The 20,881-nt window shown below is 40.4% G+C and overlaps 1 protein-coding gene across 1 annotated transcript in view; it reads left to right on the top strand.

Moving 5' to 3' along the window:
- Positions 1-20,881, top strand: part of dlgap2a (discs, large (Drosophila) homolog-associated protein 2a) — a 161,180-nt gene that overhangs the window by 98,187 nt on the left and 42,112 nt on the right. The window contains exon 4 of the mRNA XM_034122696.1: positions 9,722-10,869. Coding sequence (XP_033978587.1) covers positions 9,722-10,869 — 1,148 coding nt within the window. The remainder of the gene's footprint in view (positions 1-9,721; positions 10,870-20,881) is intronic.

Below are 20,881 nucleotides of genomic sequence, written 5' to 3'. Positions count from 1 at the left end.
GACTCTCTAATCTCAGATGTGTAGCACAGCATCACGTGTACAATAAGGGAAGACCGTGATCATTCAACAAGTGTGGTATAGGTTGCTTTAACCATCGTCTGCCCCATTTTCCTTACATAATGAACACTTTGAAGTATAGCCTTATTATACTGTATGTTTTTGAAGTGAGATGTATGGCATCTTATAGGAAAATATGTTTTGAAGTCAAATGTAATTTAAGGCGCAGAAAGCTAAGTGTACTGTGAACATTTTTACCAGTCTTTTTTGGACCACCCTTGGGCGGTTTATTGACTGGCGTTCTTTTCATTACTCTGGATGAATATCAGATGATTCTGTTAGGAGGTGTTTGAGAGGTTGAAACATACCAAAAGGTTGGTGCAAAGAAACAGAATAAATTTGAATAATTCTTAAAATGCACATTATTTATGTACAATATAACTTCATAATTGGTTGATATCATTGATATCTTTCTTTATGTTATTTAAGGCAAATGATACACATGCTTTAACAAGCGCCACATATGCTCACAGAACTGTTTTTGTTCTAAAGCTAAAACAACAATTAACCTGCAACAATTTGATCATTGATTAATAGTAGTAACAAAAATGCAAAAATGTTGGCACATGACAAATGTGATTATGTTCTTAGATTCTTAGCCTTCTATGATTAAAACAAAATGAATATATTTGGGGTCTGAAAGTTTGTGGGAAAGAAACTTGAAAACATCACCTTGGTAACTTTTAAGCATGTTCTACCATTTTAAAGACTAAACAACTGATCGATTGATCAAGAAAATATTCTGCAGATTAGTTGATAGTAAGAACTTTCACAGGTACAGCCATAAAAGTATCCTAACGCAATAAAGTATATCGTATCGTATAATACGGGCAGGAAGTTTATCAAAACATCTCCATGAAGTGGTTGGCTCAGTCTGAATATCTTTTTGTCTGACGTGTTTAGAGTGCACTCATGGCATTGTCAATAGAACTCCTTTATTTCACTGCTATGAAATTAGGCCAGTAAAACACGAGGCCGGTCTCTTACACTCATTACTTTCTCCTATCAGATGTGTCCAGGTTCACCTTCATTCAGTCAACAGAGCGACATGCAGCCTACAAATTATCACGTGGAGCTTATCTTTGTCTGGGCGCACACAGATGTGGGTGGTGTTGCAGTATATGAAAGTTGTGTGTGGCAGCATACAGTAGGTCGTATTTGATGGTGGTCTTCCAGTCACATGCAGTTAATAGTTTGCATTAAACCCCATCAGTACTAATTGTTTTCCACCCTCAAATATTGTCACTTCACTTAATTTTTCTGATGTGATTTTGTCCCGATTAGCATCACAGCAAATCATTTAACGCCCTGATTGACTTTGTGCCTCTAATGTTCCGGCTGACTTTGGAGAACGAGGCGACTGAGAGACAAGGATCTGAACCGGACTGTCGGTATCGCTTCCATCTCCAAAAAGTCATTACGGCCAGCCCCCCACCCCCCCCCCACCCCCCCGCTCCCGGGCCGCTGTGGTCTGCAGAGAGGAAAATCACATTAGAGGAGAAAGGATTTCAATTGTCTTCTTCAGGCTGAGGAGTGTGGATGCCTTCAGGGCCCGGGGGACCTGGAGTGTTTTTAAAATCTGTTCTGTGATGGGATTGTCTCTGGGGACTGAGAGCTAGACCCTCCTTTTAAATATTTATATAAAAAGAGAGAGAGATCACCCTTATTCTTATTCTTAGCAGGCTTCCTTTGACACATTAATTTTTTACGTAATCCCTGCAAATAATAATAGTGTGACAACATCAAATGATCTCTCATTTTGTCCCGAGCTCCTCAGCGACTGCAGAGGGTGGGAACTTCAGTGCGCATTGCCACGGCAACCAGGAACACTTCTGAGGCTTCCTCTAACAAGTTGCCTGGGAATGCATTCCTTGCTGTTACATAACACGTGTCTTACTCTCTTTCTCTCTCACACGCAGGGCTTTTCCTGTGGCAGAATTTCACATTCAGCATGATTTATTCATAGCTGGATAGCAGCGCTGGATTTATGATTCCACCATGTAAATGCAAGCCCATGCAATCTACCACACTTGGCAAGAGTTTGCACGGGGGGCATTGTTGGACTCCGAGTCAATTTCAGTGGCTGTTGTACATGAAATGGGGGCTTTTAGAAAGATTGAAGAGAAAGTTGTTCGAATATGAAACGATACAAAGAGAGCAAGACAATTTGGCACCATCTATACTGTTGTGAAGTTGTGTGGGATGGAATTACATCAGCTGGATAGGAGACACTTTTTCAGTATGAGCATTAATAATGCAGCCAATCAATTGCAGAATATAAAAATAGGAACCAGAAAGCACGAAAGTTGGGAAGCACAAAAGTAGTGTCATTCATGAAAGGAAGAAGGAACGCTGAGCCTGACACTTTGTTAAATGTCTTTCTGCCACCTATAGTTCTGTCCCCACTTTGACTGGCAAAGAAAAGGGGGGATATGGGAGGGCTGAGGAGGAGCGCTGAGTGAGCACAGATAACACTCTTCATCATTAGCGCGCTCACGATAAGTATTCAGACATTCAGCGGCTTCTCCTTATCTGGCCACCATAATCTCTCTGCAGCTAAATACTATGACCGCCTTTAGCTCGCCACTCTGTAGGTGAAATTGGGTGCTGGAGGAAAGAAAATTGCGGCTTTCCGTTTGTTGGGACAGCCTGCCAATAGCTTCATCATTTTTGAAGAGATTAGTGCCGAGGCTGATAGACTTAGTTTACAGGAGTATGCATATGAGCTGCTATAGTTCCTGTTCACTTTGCAGCAGTGTCATTTTACTGTCTTCTCTACCTGTAATCTCCCCAAAACATACCAGCACACACAAACTGTCTTGCTTTAATCATTATACTTGAACAAAAGCTCAGTAGACAATGCCCACTCACCTCTGCATGCTTCTTCTTGCTCTAATCAAAACTTCTGTGCACGCAGGCAAACCTCCCCCCTGCTGGCAGAAATAGTGGGGTGTAGGCTTTGATTGCTGGGCTGCGGGGGGGGGGGGGGGGGGGGGGATCTCTCGGTGCCATCTGTCCCATCCAGACAGCCTCTCTCAGGTGTGTTAGCATAGCCACATGCAGCTTGGTGCAACAGGACACGCTCGAGGGTTCTATGGTCGTCGTTTAACATCAGCATGTGAATAATTGCACCTTGCGGTTTAATGTTTTATTTGAAGTTCTTTCTTCTTGGGAGTATATCGTGTGAAATCAAGATTTCAGCATGAATGAAGTTTACTTAATCACAGAACTGCTGGTTTTATTGTGACCGTCTGGCCATCTTCAGATTGCTGTAATATCACTTAATGTGGGAGTCTATTCATGCATCTATGTTTTTGCTTGTTTTTTGGGTGGTTTAACTCCCAAAAAACAACTCTGCTGAGGGGGAGGAGGTCTCCCACTTGTTTTACATGCTGCATCTTATTTAAATATGTTCAACTGTGTGTTGGTGTGACAGCTTCAGGTGTTATGTTTGGAGAAGGCGTCTTATTTAAGTAGACATTATCTTCCTTATTATGGAAATGGGGTATAACACAGGTGCAAACAACACAAACACGGTACCTCCCAGAGGTAGTGATACTGTAGTATATTATGTCGAGAGTTAACAAGAAATACAAGGGTTGCAACTAATGATTATTATAAAGATCGATTAAAAAAATTGTATATAGTTCAAATGAATTATGTAAAGTAAAAACAGGTTAGTGTATAAAAGATAATTCAGTTAAATGTTCTGTTTTAAATATCCAAACTCCAAAACATAATGAGACAAAATTGAAAGTCTACATGTTATAAAAGGTTTTTATTTTAAAAGCTAAATCAGAATCAGAATCAAGTTTATTGCAACGTACGTTTACACATACAAGGAATTTGCTTTGGTATCTGGTGGTGCGAACATCAACAATCCAAGAAAAATAAGTTGCAATAGTAGGTCAATAAAAGAGACAGGTATTAACACCAAATGTAAATGTCACTATACAAAGAACCTTAAAAGCTAAAAAGCTAAAACAGAATGAAATGCAGTCACTGTGTTAGAGCAGATCCAGCTGCCAACTGAAGGAACACAGTGATTGTTCGCAGTGTTAACACAGGTGACAAAGTTCATCGCATACTCACTCGCAATGTGTCACTTGGTATTTCCCAGAAGCGAGTGGGTGGACTGTCGCTCTCCTTAATGGTGTGTATTGTTGTTAGTGTATAGATTCAGTTCCGCTGGCTCGCCTCTACATCACCCCAGCATGAATTCCCAGTTTGATGTATTACCCGTTGTAGGAGCAGGTCCTCCCCCATTGTGTAATGAGTAACCTCACTAACATACACCACATGTCTACATGTGACACATGCAGTGCTGACTCAATATACAACAGTCTTTGTTTGTCAGCTCATGTCAGCATTAGGCGTCAGTCATAGAAACATGGCCAGAGACAGATGGTATATGGAGAGAAATATTAGTGACAAGTGATTGGCTCCCATTTGATGTTGGAAACAGCTCCGATGGTTTATTATATAAGAAATTAAATGCTGCGAGTTCAGTTTATGCTCACACAATGTGTGCACGAATCGTCCTTTGCTGTCATTTGGATGGACAAGTGAGCGGGATATCTGCCAAAGCCGTAAGCTGCGGCGCTATTTTGATCGGCGCTGCTGTGGTGGATATCATGAGGCTTGCAAAGCTGACAGATTTGCTGCTTTGCCTCCTTCTCCCCTCTAATAGCTCAGACCATTTGCCCTAAAGTGATGAGGACAGAATTTCCCTGCCTTTGATTTTCTAAAGAAAGGGCCAGAATTCTTGGAAGACTGCGTTTAACCTTTGGGAGATGGATAAGAAAGCTGCTCTATCGATTGGTTTTGCTTAGAAAATAAAGGGTGTGACTATCCTCTTGCCAGTTGAAAGTATTGCTTCTGGAATAGCTAGCAAAGGCTCTTTCTGGAAACATGTTTGAAACCATTTTGGTTACAGCTACTAAAGATTTGTTCCCGTCTTTGACATTTGCTGCACAGTGGATGCATTTCAGTGAATTCAACAGCATGTACAATTGAAATGAACTTGGCAGATGTTATCCAGTCCTTTGGGTCCGTTTGCATTCTGTGTAGAGATTCTCTACTGGTGGCAAAAATACAAATTGGAGTACTGAAGCTGTTTGGGGTGTTTGATGCCAGATAACACAGAAATGACAGATCCGATTGCCGATTCAAAACATTAAAGGCTGCCATCACGAGTCCCTTTAAACATTGGGTCTCTCTCTCTCGCAGTCCCCTTTATCTTAATCCTCTCTTAAATAGTGCGGCGGCTAGCCACCATGCTAACCACTGCCAAGTCTGAAGGTCGCATGCCTTTGATCTCTCAGTCTAGTCCAGTGGCTTCATTATCTTTTAACTTTGTTTTCAACTCCAGTTAAGGTTTGAGCAAGTGGAAGAGTGGGAGCTGTCACTGATACTCAGTGCAGATATAATGCTATTTAAATGCTAATGTGTTAAGAGGAGCAAAACGACCTTTACTCACACTCAGCATGCGGGCGGCGCAGCAGCACAGAACAGAAGCCCCTAATAAATGAGCCTCTTCCTCTGACTCTGTTTCCCTTCCCATCCACACCTCGTGTCACTCAGACGTAAGGTGTATTTATCACCGCCGAGCCCAGAGGATTTGGACAACATTATAGAGCTGGATTTTGGTTCAGGTGTTAAGGCAGACATGATTGGATGGTTGCAGAATGTGCTTATTGGTTTATTTGAGGAAATGTTTGCTTATCACAGGAAAATGTCTGCAGTGGAGAACTGTGTCTGTCGAATTCTTAAGCCTTTTTAAGACTACATTAAGGATCCCTGCCGTTTCCTATCTTAATATATCACATATTCGAATGTGCCTTCATTTGCATAGTCATTATTAGCAACATTTATAGCCAGAATTCCAAAGATAATTTTGCAGCTCTATGTTGTGCTGAATTTTAATTGCTCTCATACACCCTCCAGTCTAGCAGTCCTTCGGAGCAGTTGGCACCCTTGCCAGAAAGCCGATCATTTGATGGCAGGTGCTGGTATCTGTGTTAAAAACAACAGGCCCTCTCCCTGTCCACAGATGTCAGATACTTGTCTCCCTGTTTGCAGAGCACTTGCCAAAAGGATGCACACTCAGAGTGCATCTATCCCCTTTAGCCACCTCGCTTAAATAATAAATAACCTTCACAATTTGTTGTCAACTTACTCCTTGAATCATACGTCAACTTTTTTTTATTACATGTCATTTGTTAGACGCTTTTATCCTAAGGGACTTACATACTCAATATTGTGGACAATCCCCACAGGAGCAATTTGGGGTGAAGTGTCTTGCCCAGGGACACAACGACATGCTGACTGCAGTGGGACTCGAACTTGCTACCCCCCTGATTTGAAGTCCAGCACTCTAACCACTGAGCCACAGCCCCCCCCGTTTTTTCTTTCCTTTAGCTAAACAAAAATTCTGTATTAGCAGAGAAGGAGGTTGGAAAATGGAGGAAGAGATATGGAGGGTGGATGAGTCTGTCATCTGTCGTATAATCCCAGGAAATGCCGAAACTCTGCCGGTAGGTAATTTATTCAGTGCAGCTCCACAAGATACCTCAAGGAATAGTCAGCCTTCAGAAAGACCTTGAGGTAAGACAGTGACATAACTTCAGACAGAAGTGTAGCATCAATCAATAATGCACCGTCATCCTACTGCTGCAATTACTAGCAAACTGGAAATGAAATGACTCGGGTTAATGAAGTTCAGATTAAATATTCTCCATAGCAATGTCTTAGATGGTCATATTATGTGCAGCATTCCAAAAACAGTCCCTTCTGAGGAAAAATGACCCATCTTTTTTGTTTCTCCTCATGCATGCTTAGAGTAGCCTGGATTCATTTTAAAACAGGAAGCCAAGTTAGACATCCTCATAAGAGGAAACTGGTAAACAAGGAGAATTTGTTTTTCATCTTGACAGATGGAGAACGGCAGCAACAGAAGAGCAAGGCTGCACCTCAGGGGGTTGAGATCTTAGACGTCATTAAAAATAAGTTGGAATGGAATACATTTAATGAAAGATGAAAAGGAGCTTCCACCCTTAGTCACAATTCACTAAACAGCACAACAGCAGTAAGTCATACTTGGGATCTTGGTATTTTTTTGGGGGGGGGGATTTGTCAGTATGAGACTTTCTTAGAGCTATTGAGAAAATAATCAGGAGGGAAATCCTGGATGGAGTCAGTAACACCTTGAGTGTGCTCTGACAGTTTTCATAGAGATGTACTGTCTGTCTGGTTTGTATGAGAGAAGAGTATACAGTTGTATTCAAATGTAAAGCATCAAATCATTTAAATGAATTCCTGAATGATTGTTGGGTATTCACAGGTTAGCAGATTTAGTGTGACAAGAGCTACAATTAAAATAGTTGTTTTGCTTTGCTAGTAATGCAATGTTGTATTATGTTTGCATTATCATGAATTACAATTTGTCTGGTATTTGAAACATCTTGCATAGTAAGGCAAGGCAAGTTTATTTACATAGCACCTTTCAACACAAGGCAATTCAAGGTGCTTTACAAAAATGAAAGACATTCAGACAAAGGCATTTAAAAACAGTCATTAAAAAGAAAAGATAATAAAAGAAACATTAAAAGAAAAAATACATGAATAAAAAGTACATTTGCAAACATTGCAGTTTAAGATATGAATAGTACTGCATACATTATAACTGTTGAGGATTTTATGAATTTCTCCAACTCCTGTTGCAGGTTAGTGTCTGATAGAGCCATTTTCCTTTCATTTTTTGTTTTGCTCGAGGCAGAAATATTAAACGTTCCGATTATTGTTCATTGTCCGTCAGCAGAAGGAAATTGAAATTAAGAGCCCTGGGATTGACCCGAGAGGTTGTTTAGGTTAATTAGGAGGACGACTTTCTTCCTCATTTTACTTTTTCAGTTTTTTACGGCACGATTAAAGGGGAATTTAAAAACCAATTTTACACATCATAATCTTTTAAGAGGATATTGGGAGTGCAACTTAATTTTGTGAAAAAGTTTTATAAAGCTGTTTGTTGCTCCAGAGGGGCGTGCACAAAGTTTGATAAACTGACTTAAGTGATGTCATCTGAGTCAGAGTTGGTTGGGGCCAAAGACAAAACGTGTGAAAATATAAATAATCTAAAGGTTTGAAGTAAGAAAAGAAAACCAGACTTCTTTAGACCACTCCTCATTCTAGCGGCGTTAGCCACTACTAGCATGAGTTGCATTGGGGGTTAATGTAGCCTTTACCATAAAAAAGGTTATCTCTGGTTCTGCTGCTTTGATTTGATCATTTTAAAACCGCCCATGATATTAATAGTGTGCCATGATGGTAGTAAAAAAAAAGCACATTTTTCCCTCATTGAGAACAAATTAAAACAGACAGGAAGCTGCAGAGTTGTGTTGAGGGGCACGATGGAAGAATACCATCAGTACATGATATAATAAAAAAAGGGGACAATTTGCCCCCTAAACTCCCATCCTCTCTTTCCTACTACTGTAGCATAAAACTCTCCTTCAATGTATTATCTTACTGTGAAGGTGCATGGGTTTATGAGGCGTATCATTGGCAAGCAAGCGAGCTTAGATATGGTTATTCTGTTTGTTTGTTTGTTTGTTTGTTTATTTCCTATTTCACAACACAGTGTCCAGATAAGTTTGAAATATTACCTGAGCATTTCTCCTACAATATACAGGAGAAAAGCTCAGACAGAAAACAGACGGCAGACAAACATATTATTGTTATTACCAAATAAAGATATTGTAGACGCTTTTTTTTTTTTTTATAACATTCTACACTTTATGTGGCATCACTTATTAGCATTCATAGCTCATTTAAACCTCATTAACCAAAACATGTTTTTATTTGAAAACCCTTGTATTTGGAATCTATTCTACACTTGAACTCTTAATTGTAATTAAGAGGGTCATGCATGACCTACAGCATGCTCCCTGTCCCACATGGAATTTTAACCCCCCCCCCCCCTGACGTGATTTAAAGGGAGGACATTGTAATTACAGTGACAGTACACAGTCAAGAGGAATAATAAAGTAAATGTATCCTCTGATTAAGTTGAATACATTGGTATACTGTGGTGGGACGTCTGCCCTTGGTGACCGATCACTCAGAATAGGGTTTTAATCTAACATTACATTACCAACAGAGAGAAAGAGAGGGAGGGCGTTTTTGCTGATCGCCTCCCAAGGACGCCTCTCCCGCCGTATGCCTCACAGCGCTCTCCTCAGGGCTTTGACGGATGACACAAGCACCATGGAGTGATAGGCTATTATTTCACTTTGCATTGGATAAATGGCAATGCGGGCTCCTACCTGTCGCCTGCCTTTCTTTTTCTCTCATTCTCTCTTTTTTCCCTGTCTCTCTAGCCGTATTCTTGTCACATACCTGAATAGAAGGGTGGAAAAAAGGACATATTTTTTATCCTTACAATCTGTTGATTTCACTTTTCGGATGTGCTACTTTCCTGGTTTTTCGCGTCCTTTGTAGTTGAAGTGTATGAGGAGAGTGTGAGTAAGGTTCATAATGACCAACCGGTCCGAGGACTTGTCATGTGGTACTATCACATCATTAAATGTGAATTGTGATTGCTTTTTCTGGGGGAAATGCTTTTTTTACCCGAGGGTAGCTCTAATGTTCGCTCTCTGTCTTTCAGACCAGCAGTATTCATGGTCGCCCACGCAGTACTTCGATGAGGACAGCTACTCCCCTCCACCCAGGAACATGAAGGGTCTCTCTGGCGGCCGCCCTGCCCAGCTCCAGCTCACCTCTCCCATCTCAGCCCACACCTGCGGCCTGGCTGAATGCGACCATGCCCTGGACCATCACCTCCACTATAGCAACTCACGCCCCCCCTCCTACCTCCTTAGCCCCACAGAGAGCTGCCCCCTTGAGAGTCACCACCGCTGCTCCCCGCGGAGCTCCATCCACTCTGAATGCATGGTCATACCAGTTTCCATGTCGGCCACGGACCATTCCATGTCTAGTAGCACTTTCCCCCGCATGCACTACGGCAGCGCAACGCGGGAAAGCGGGGGCAACAACTCTGGCAGCAGGGACCCCCGAGATGACGGTGGATCGTCCTCGCACGGTGGCAGCGGCAAAATGAACAGAATCCCAGCAAACCTCCTCGACCAATTTGAGAAGCAGATGCCGCTGCACCGGGATGGCTTCCACACGCTGCAATACCAACGCACCTCCACTACAACCACGACTACAGAGCAACGCAACGAAAGCCCGGGGAGAATACGCCACTTAGTCCACTCTGTACAGAAGCTCTTCACAAAATCGCACTCACTGGAAGGTTCCTCAAAGATGAACGGCACCAAAGGCGACTCGCAGCGGGACAACTCGCACCACCACCATCACCACCACCAAGGCCACCATAAACACAGCAAACGCAGCAAGAGCAAAGAACGTAAATCTGAAGGAAGCGGCAAGCAGCGCTCAGGAGGTTGGTGGAGTTCGGACGACAACCTGGATAGTGACAGTACGTACAGAACACCCAGCGTCATGTCACGGCATCCTGTGGAGCACATCGGCCACTGCTACCCTGACTCGATACATAGCCACCTAGCTGGAGACCTGTCCCTCAAGACATCCAAGAGTAACAACGATGTCAAGTGCTCAGCCTGCGAGAGCATCAGCATGGCGCCAGAGGGAAAGTTCATGAAGAGGAGCTCCTGGTCAACGCTGACGGTTAGTCAAGCCAAGGAGGCCTACAGGAAGTCCTCACTCAACCTGGAGAAGCCCATGACACCCAGCGACCTCAAGCCCAACATCAGGCCCTGCCACTATCTTCAGGTGAGTTTGGCTTTTTTGTGTCTTTAAAGAGAAAAACAATAGACTGTATAAATGGCCCCATTGTGTTCTCGGCCACTCTTCTTTGAAGCCTTGAGTTAGGCAATTTGGCAGTGGCCATCTTCTTTTCTGGAGCCATAAGTGACCACACTTGGACATGCGTGGGGACCTGGGAAGAGATAAGCATCTCTTCGTCTCTTTCGGGATTGATAGATTTCTGTTGAACATACTCAACATACTCAGTTTTATGAGAATACATTTGTTTCGGAGGCAATGAATCAAGTGAGAGGTAGGATGATTTTCTCATAAACTTCTGTACAATGGGACTAGTTTTTGCAACCAGTGAAGTAGCCCCCTGCTAGCCGTTAGAAATAATGCAGGTTTAAGGAATTTCTGATTGGTGTACCTTTTCCGACCTGGCACGAAGTCCACTTGTTTAATACAGTCTTGGGTATTGCGCAAGTTATACACAACAGTTGCTTTTTGTATGTCTCTACAGACTACTTCTTGGTGAAACTCCCATTGAGTAGGGTACAAGATGGGTACTTTTAGGTTTTTGGTAGCAGAGGATAGTGATTGGATAGTGATGAACAATTATAGCGATGACAGAAACATTCACCATTTATTTTCTCACAGTGATTGAGCATCCATTCAACATGATGTAACATGCAGCAGTCCTATATCTTGAGCCAGTAATGTCCAACAGAAAGCAATATTTTTCCACAAGCCGTGAAAAAGTTGCTTATCTCAGCTGGATTCTCGATTGATCTGAAAGACAGTGTTTTGTTCGTGGATTTTACAATGTGAACCTGTCTTATGGCTCAGCATGTCGCTGGCAGCAAAAGAGATTAGCACAGCAGGACAAATCAATTAACTCCATAAATGATCTTCGCTGGAGGGGAAGAGTCAGCGATCCAAAAAAAAAAAGACCAGAAATCAATGTTGATTTGTATTGTGTTGTTGCTTCGATTTTGCATAAGTTCCAGGCTTGAGAAAAGGGCATCATTTAACACATACCCTTGATCAGCTCTGCAGGAGACCCCATAGCACCCAGGGGATCAATTCAGAGTGAGTCAGCACTTTACAAAGAAGTGTCTCCCAGGTTTGATATGCATGCTGGAGGGTATATGAAAGGGAAAAATGTCGAGAAAGCATGTTTATAAATCAAAAATTCCAAAAGCAAGGAAAATAGATTCTGTAAAAGCGCTACTCAATTTACAACAATGTGATATCTGATAGCATCACGTAAGCACCGCCTGAAGCCAAAATGAAGTGAGCACTTCAGCAGGAGAGAAGACTAAAATACTCAGCGCTCTAAACACAGAGTGTGTTTTATGGATTAGAGACTGTTGTAAACGGAAAGCCAATACATTACTCAAATCAACCAGTAGAGCCACAGAAACCACTCAATCTAAGCTTCTGTCAACAGAAAATGTTTTAGAGGACTAATTTTGACTAGTTTATTTTTGAACCAAATAGATGATCATTTGGAGTTAGACAGGATTTGTACTCATCCACTCACATGTTGTACAATCCCACTAAGTGCAGTAATCTCTCAATGAGAGAGTCGCAGTGTTTAGTGCCCACCCACGCCTTTCTTACTTCCATTGGGTCATTCAGCTGAAGTAGTGTCCAAGGCGAGGCACTATAAACACTTCTAAAAATATCCTCCTTCCTGCCGCAGGGCTATATTTAGCCCAGCGTTATCAATCCAATCCGTGCAGGGTGACACATCTTCCCTCCCCGGAGGAGAATAAATCGCCCTCTCAGGGAGATGTTCCAAAGGAGAGAAAGTTGAAGATGCACACCGCCAAAGTCTGTGCCTCTGCGGATGCATTGAAATACTCCAGGAAGCGGAGGGGAATAAACGAGATGGCTGTTTATGCTCCCTGTGGCTACTGTTGATGCTCATCACCAAGAGCAGTCAGGCAGAGAGAGAGAGCCAATAGTCTGGAATGATACTTCGCACACACGAGGGGTCACATTGAGAAGTTTTCACTTCCTGCTGCTGCTGAATTGGGATTAACCAAAACTGTCTGCACTGTAACAACATCAACTGCATCCTAGGAGTCTAGTGTCAGTGCGGACTCTCTGTCTGTGGTGTGTGCGTGTTTTTTTTCTTCCTTCTATTTATCGCACACCAGATGGTTTGATGATGTGCTAGTCACCTTCTTCGCGTCCTTGGTTGATGACAGAGAGATGAAAACGTCTGTAGTGTTATAAGAAGTATAAGACAGAACACGGAAAGAAATTAGTCAACTCGTGATGGATTCAAATGTTAATCCGCGTGCATGCATCAGGTGTGTGTCTGTGTGTGTGAGCGAAATAACACATGTGTTTGTATGAGAGATCGATTAGCTGGATATTTGGGCAGACAGAGATGGATTGAAAATAGCTGCTCTTTCGCTAAAATGACAAATGTTGCGGGATCAGGCCTGGCATAATCTATCGCTCTCTGTCTCCTGCTAAGTCATTTCACAAATTAGCCCCAATTAGCCTACCCCCCCCTCCCAAAAAAGAAAACACACCTGCACACACACACAATGAGTAGAGGTGATAATGGCAAAAGATTCATCACTTGTTGGCACACACCTGGTTGAATAACAAATTCAGCAATTTGTGAAAATAGGTGTAGGGGTTGCTCTCTCTTACACCCACACTTTCCAAATGAGATATGCAAATACACCTGGGCTGCAGCAACTGCTGTTATCCGTGCCTCCCCCACCTTCCTTGCACCTAACACCATAACTTTACAGCACAATAACTTTGTCTTACTGACAACTTTTAGCCCTGATTATGTCCACTGCTCTGTTCTCGCGCTGCGTACAGTACTGTTGTACAAAGGGAGGATTAGTCTTTGATAGTTTTGCCGATAGGGCATTGCGAAGGGATTTAATAAGCCAATTAATTGCCATGTTGGCTTGCCAAAGGTGGAGCTTGAGAGGCAGAAAGGCTGCTGATTAAATTACAAAAGGGAAGTGCAAAGCAGCAGAAACAAAACTGGCACTGTGACTGAAAGCTACAGTAACACCATCAACACACACAGGGGTTCCCTAACTTTCTATTAAGGGCTTCCCAGATAGCTATCAGGCCATGACCCAGTACTTATTAAGATGTTTGTCCCAGGAACCCCGCGATCAGACAGCAGTTTGTGGATAAATGTTACTGATCTCTTTTGCCTGAGTCGACAGCGTGGCTTTGAGATTACAACCCTGTGGGGGAGCATCTGCTTATATTTGTGTTTTAAAACTAAGTTTTTTTGATTATACAAGGTTGTCTGGCTGCAGCTATTTAATTGTGTCTCCGTCATGACTTTATGTGTGCCACTGATCTCTCAGGACAAATCAATAGATTTTAATAGACTTCTACGTTTAATACCACTATGTTCTGCTTTAGTAAAAAACATTTTTGTCAAGAAGTATTTTAACATAACAGTTGTGTTCTTTTCTGGACATATATTACCTAACGTAAGTAACGTTACTAAGTAGTACATTTTGGAGAACGTCAAGGTGTTAAATAAGGAACCTTGATTATTATTGTTTTGGTTTTGGTTTAACAGTACTTGTATTATTATTATTTATTCTATTGGATGTGTCCCCTCTAGGGCTGCATGATTTTAGCCAACATGATAATCACATATCTTTTTCATTAAAATTGAGATTACAAGCATTAATCACGATTATGCATTGATTTTAGGGACAAAATTATAATTATGCACTCGTTAAATAATGGAGCATTTAATAATAATATTTTTTAACAAATACACATATTTTCTATTGTATAATATATATATATAAAATATATTTCTATATTTTCCTATACAGTAGTTAAATAGTATTTCCCCTCTGGTGTGTTTTTGCACCCACTGGAAGGAGCATTACAGGATGAATGTTACACTGACTTTCGCTAGTGGGTCACCACTACTGGAAGCAAACAGTCGGAGAAATGTTGGCCCTGTTATTTGGAAATTAAATGTTCAAGGATTTGTATTATATTTTCCCTTAACACAAGGCTCCTTTTTCTATTCATCCTTGAGTGTGTTTATTTCCACCTCCATGCTTACATCTAATAACATAAAAGGTGTTTAAATAAACAAAGACGTAATGTTGCACGTGTGGGCGTATATGTGTGAAAGAGTGAGACGATGGAAGAAGAGTTGCTCGTAGGTAGGGTAACATTGGTCTAGGAAGAGGAAGAAAAAAGGAAAACAGCTCCATCACACACACACACACATACACACACACACTGCGTACCCATGCAATCTTGTGGGAGGAAATGAGGGGCTGCTAGGTGGGATTACCAATGATTGAACCATTAAGAGCTCTCTAAATCTCTCTATTCCTTCCTCTCTCTCTCACTCATTTCTCCTTCTTTCTCCACAATTCTCCCCCCTCCCTCTCTCCATTGCTCTTTCTCTCTCTGTCTACCTCGCTCTGCTCTATTTTGAAACTCAATGGCAGTGACTTATGTTTCTTAGTGGGAGAGGAGCTGTGTATAGATAGAGCTGCAGAGTTAATCAATGAAATGCACTGCTGCACCGCAGGAGCATTGGCTGAGGCTTGCCTAGGCAGAACACACACACACACAAACACGCACGCACACCGTACTCTCTGTGGTCTCCTACAGAGGCAAAGATCAAAGCACTGAAAGTAAAGGTAGACGGCAAAAAATGTCAAGGTCTGCACAATCCTGCGATGAGGTGATTGTGAGAAATTGTTAAATACTGGTTGAATACTGGTTTGAATTGCTTAACACATCTTGGATGGACAGTATGTGTAAGCAGTTGTTTTTTAAAGGGGCCCTAATATGCTAATTTCCAGGTTCATATAAATAGGTTGTGCCTGTGCTGTGACATGTTTCCATGCTTTAACATGTTAAGCAATAATAAACCTGTGAGTTGGATGTAGAAAAGTCAGAATCAATATAGATGTTTTTATTTTAAAATAAATTCAGATTGAACATAGTAAAACAATTTAAATTATAGTTTCTGTCCAAAAAAACCCATTACTTATAGTGAAAACCACCCTTGAATGATGGGATAGTAGACAAAAAGCTTTAGGAATCCAATATAACATAATAAGTACCCTGTATCAAGATTGATGAAATACAAGTTAGATTTGACCTTTTTAGAGAGGTTTAGAAAAAACACCTCTGGGGTGATTGACCCCTCTTTTGAACCGTTAGAGCCAATAGAATCGAGGGGGGGTTCCTAAATCCATCTAAACAGCATGCCCAAATCCAGAAGCTGGGTTACACTCTATAGAAAACTAAGTTTATTGACATAAATGTTATGATGGATTATCAGTAATCATTTCAAAGTGACACAGAGACATTGGATTAACCTTCAGCAGCGTTTATATGCGTTTTAATGCCCTTGAACACAACTTTTGATCAGAAAACAGCAAAGGTAAGACGTATTTGCCGTTTTGGCCCGGTAAAGTGAAGTTGTGTGTTGTCTTTCCTCGCTCCGCTGCCACAAGTTTTGGTCGCACAGTGATGAAACGTATACCAATGGAATCTGTGGAATCTCAGCTTTCATATGATATCTAGTTTGTGCAGATTGCATGAAGTATAACATATCTCTACCGTGAGTTCTGTGCTAAGTGCGTTAGCATTTCTTTGCTTAGTGCTAATTCAGAGGCTTGGTATTGCCCTTGTGTTTCGTTTAGCTAAAAATGGTCAATATTGTCTGATAGCTGAGTTTCTTCCCGTTAAGTGGGTATGACACATTAATAGGTTGTTAAGTGTTAAGAAGCCCTGAGACACAGTTTCGTGAATATTGTTGTGTTGTGCCCCCGCCGGCGGGGGCATCGGGCTTAACAGGATAACCTGTTAGATAACCTGTTAAGCCCTGAGCCTGTTTTTCAGGTTTCAGGCTCGAAAATGACATGCCCAGAACAAATGACTATATCTTCACTTCTAAAAGCAACACACTCTCACTCCCTAAGCGTCCAGGAGCGACGCTTGGTCAGGGTCTCGTGGCGTCCAGTTGTGACGCACCGAGGCTCCTTCAGCTTCATAAACGGACGCAAAGAGCTTTCAACTGATTGCAATGTATTCCCATCGGCGTCGGTATTTGACGCTTAGGGAAGCACGGCATTCGTTTGTGTCAGAGGCTGTTAAAGGCAATGTGAGCGTCCATTCCCATTGGATAACGGAGAATTGTACACCCGGAAGTAAGTATTCCCCTTACTGTCGATTGATTTGACAGTGATATCTCCACTACTCATCAACTCAAAAACACCAGATTATCCTTGTTAATTAAACGACATTGATAGGTTTTAGTGTGTGTACAATGCTTTTGTCACGTTTTCCCCTTCAATTCTGAGAAACAAGTCGTTTTCTATGAGTTTTGGATGGCCGAAGACATGACATTACCCACAATCCTCTGTAGCAACCATAGACTGTATAAAACAATTAAATAATACATTATTCCGAGTGTGCTTGCTTTTCTCTTTGAAAGTCATCACATAACGGCATTGTAATACACGTTTCGGCTGCATTAAATATGACATATCTGCCGTAGTTAACTCTATGTATAGAGCCCTGATGACAAGACTTCTAGACAAACAGGGACTGCCGCCAAAACTGAAAACTTGACGTGGATCTTAAATATATAAGCAATTAAACAACATCTTACATTTCTTTTCACACAATACGTCTCCTTGCAGTATCAACACTAATTCGGCTGACTTTTATATTTGATCCAATTGGTAGATAGGCTGTATTTACGCCATAACGGTGCACAGCTGATAGAAAGGGACACCTACTGGTTAAAGCACGTTATTGCATTTTATAATTTTATTATTAGATATTAATAGGAGGATGTGCAAAACAGACAAACTAATAAGGCTTTATTTAAACATTAAAGAATACTTTAGGTTAAGGTCTTCTTTTGAATAAGAAAAAAGCTTTGGGGGTATAGAAGATGAATATGGAGGGATGAAACCCTCTTTGATGGTCACACATGCAGAGCACACAGCACACACAGTGAAATTTGTATCTACAGATAAATATTAAGCCTGACAAAGTACTTAACGTCTAATATATTGCTTTCCTGCAATGTTAACTATGTTGAAGCACTTATTTTAACTGATATTATACATATGTATTATACTCTTATAAGATGTATGTAGATAGTATAAGACATGTGCAGAATATGACAATGTAATGGTGGAGGTACACACATATTGATAGATGTCTTGTAATGCACTGTTGAGGAACCTGCGACCCGAGTTTTTCATTCATTGCATAACTACACCGTAGTTGTGTATAATATGATATGTCAATAAACCTTAGGAAATCTTGAAAGGGATGTGCAAAATAGTCATTATATACAGTCTTTAATGTCAATAAACCTTAGAAAATCTTGAAATCTTGAATGGGATGTGCAAAATAGTCATTATATACATAACCATGTTTGGTTTATAGTGTTCATTTTCATATTTAAGTTATATTTTTCATATTTACTTAATAGTTCATTTTTATATTTATGTTATATTTATCATGTTTAGTTAATAGTCAATTTTTATATGTATCTTATATTTTTCATATTTACTTAATAGTACATTTCTATATTTATGTTTAGTCCATTGTTTTCTTGTTAAGTTAAAGTCTTGTCAATCAATAAAAAAAAAATAATGATAATGATAACAATACTGACACGTTTGATTTATTTCACGTTTGTTTCTCCTGTCTAAGTTTAGCTTCTTGCTTTTAATTTCAAGTCACCAGAGATTTAGTCTGAGAATTCAACTAATAATAACAATCAATACAAAGACATTCAAATTCAAAATAACACTAGAATTCTTTCTCGTTTGTTCCTCCTGTTTTTGTCTAGTTACCTTTGTATTGAGTGACTTTAGCTCACCTGGCTCTGCCCTGATCAATACACTGACTTAAAGCTACTTCAGTACTTACTTTATTACCTTGTTTACATTCAACAATTATCATAATAAATATAAACAAATGAAAAAACAACACTATGTATTTGATTTCTTTCAAGTTTGTTTTAGTCAACTATTTGATTTTAAATGCAACAGCACCAGCAAAAGTAGATTTTTTTTTACATTTCTGCTGATGTCCAGGTGTACAGTATATCAGTATGTAGTGTCTCTACTTTAAAGAGTCCTCTCCTGCTGATGTTTAGGTGTATTTCAGTATGTAGTGTCTCTACTTTAAAGAGTCCTCTCCTGCTGATGTTCAGGTGTATATCAGTATGTAGTGTCTCTACTTTAAAGAGTCCTCTCCTGCTGATGTTCAGGTGTATATCAGTATGTAGTGTCTCTACTTTAAAGAGTCCTCTCCTGCTGATGTTTAGGTGTATTTCAGTATGTAGTGTCTCTACTTTAAAGAGTCCTCTCCTGCTGATGTTCAGGTGTAAGTAGTCCCTCTACTTTAAAGAGCTCTCTCCTGCTGATGTTCAGGGTGTACTGTATATCAGTATGTAGTGTCTCTACTTTAAAGAGTCCTCTCCTGCTGATGTTCAGGTGTATATCGGTATGTAGTGTCTTTACTTTAAAGAGTCCTACAATTAGATGGAAAACAGCTGCAAAGAGACAGAAAATTACAACAAAGAGACAATTAATCACCATAAAAAAATATTTTAGTAGAGAAATGTTTTCATTGAAGTTAATGTGTTGAAGGGAATCCTGTAAAAAAAAGTTTTATTCAAAATGGCACTTTATCAAAATGCAATTGAGTGCAACTTCAACGTAACTGTATTTTTGGTTCCTATTAGATAAGATGTACTTTATTGATCCCAAATTGGGAAATGTTTGGGTTGCAGCAGCATAAAAAACAAGGCATTGCACATCATTAGAAATTAAAAGAGTAGAAATAAACATTTCAAAAATTTGAAACATATCAAAATAGAAATTAAAAAGTAGAAAATATGCATTTGACGTGAAGATGAAACATATATAGGTGTCCCTTTCTATCAGCTGTGCACCGTTATGGCGTAAATACAGCCTATCTACCAATTGGATCAAATATAAAAGTCAGCCGAATTAGTGTTGATACTGCAAGGAGACGTATTGTGTGAAAAGAAATGTAAGATGTTGTTTAATTGCTTATATATTTAAGATCCACGTCAAGTTTTCAGTTTTGGCGGCAGTCCCTGTTTGTCTAGAAGTCTTGTCATCAGGGCTCTATAAATAGAGTTAACTACGGCAGATATGTCATATTTAATGCAGCCGAAACATGTATTACAATGCCGTTATGTGATGACTTTCAAAGAGAAGAGCAAGCACACTCGGAATAATGTATTATTTAATTGTTTTATACAGTCTATGGTTGCTACAGAGGATTGTGGGTAATGTCATGTCTTCGGCCATCCAAAACTCATAGAAAACGACTTGTTTCTCAGAATTGAAGGGGAAAACGTGACAAAAGCATTGTACACACACTAAAACCTATCAATGTCGTTTAATTAACAAGGATAATCTGGTGTTTTTGAGTTGATGAGTAGTGGAGATATCACTGTCAAATCAATCGACAGTAAGGGGAATACTTACTTCCGGGTGTACAATTCTCCGTTATCCAATGGGAATGGACGCTCACATTGCCTTTAACAGCCTCTGACACAAACAAATGCCGTGCTTCCCTAAGCGTCAAATACCGACGCCGATGGGAATACATTGCAATCAGTTGAAAGCTCTTTGCGTCCGTTTATGAAGCTGAAGGAGCCTCGGTGCGTCCCAACTGGACGCCACGAGACCCTGACCAAGCGTCGCTCCTGGACGCTTAGGGAGTGAGAGTGTGTTGCTAAAAGGGGTAAATTAATAATCTTTTTTCTCAAAGCAATGATACACTTGTGAGTTGGATGTAGAAAAGTCAGAATCAATATAGATGTTTTTATTTTAAAGTAAATTCAGATTGAATGTAGTAAAAAAATGTAAATTATAGTTTCAGTAAAAAAAAAAAAACATTACTCATAGTGAAAACCACCCTTGAATGATGGGATGGTAGACTAAAAGCTTTAGGAATCCAAACTATAACATATAATAAGTACCCT

Source organism: Trematomus bernacchii, unplaced genomic scaffold (assembly GCF_902827165.1).
Source record: "Trematomus bernacchii unplaced genomic scaffold, fTreBer1.1, whole genome shotgun sequence".
Taxonomy (NCBI): domain Eukaryota; kingdom Metazoa; phylum Chordata; class Actinopteri; order Perciformes; family Nototheniidae; genus Trematomus; species Trematomus bernacchii.
This window is presented reverse-complemented; position numbering and strand designations above follow the sequence as displayed.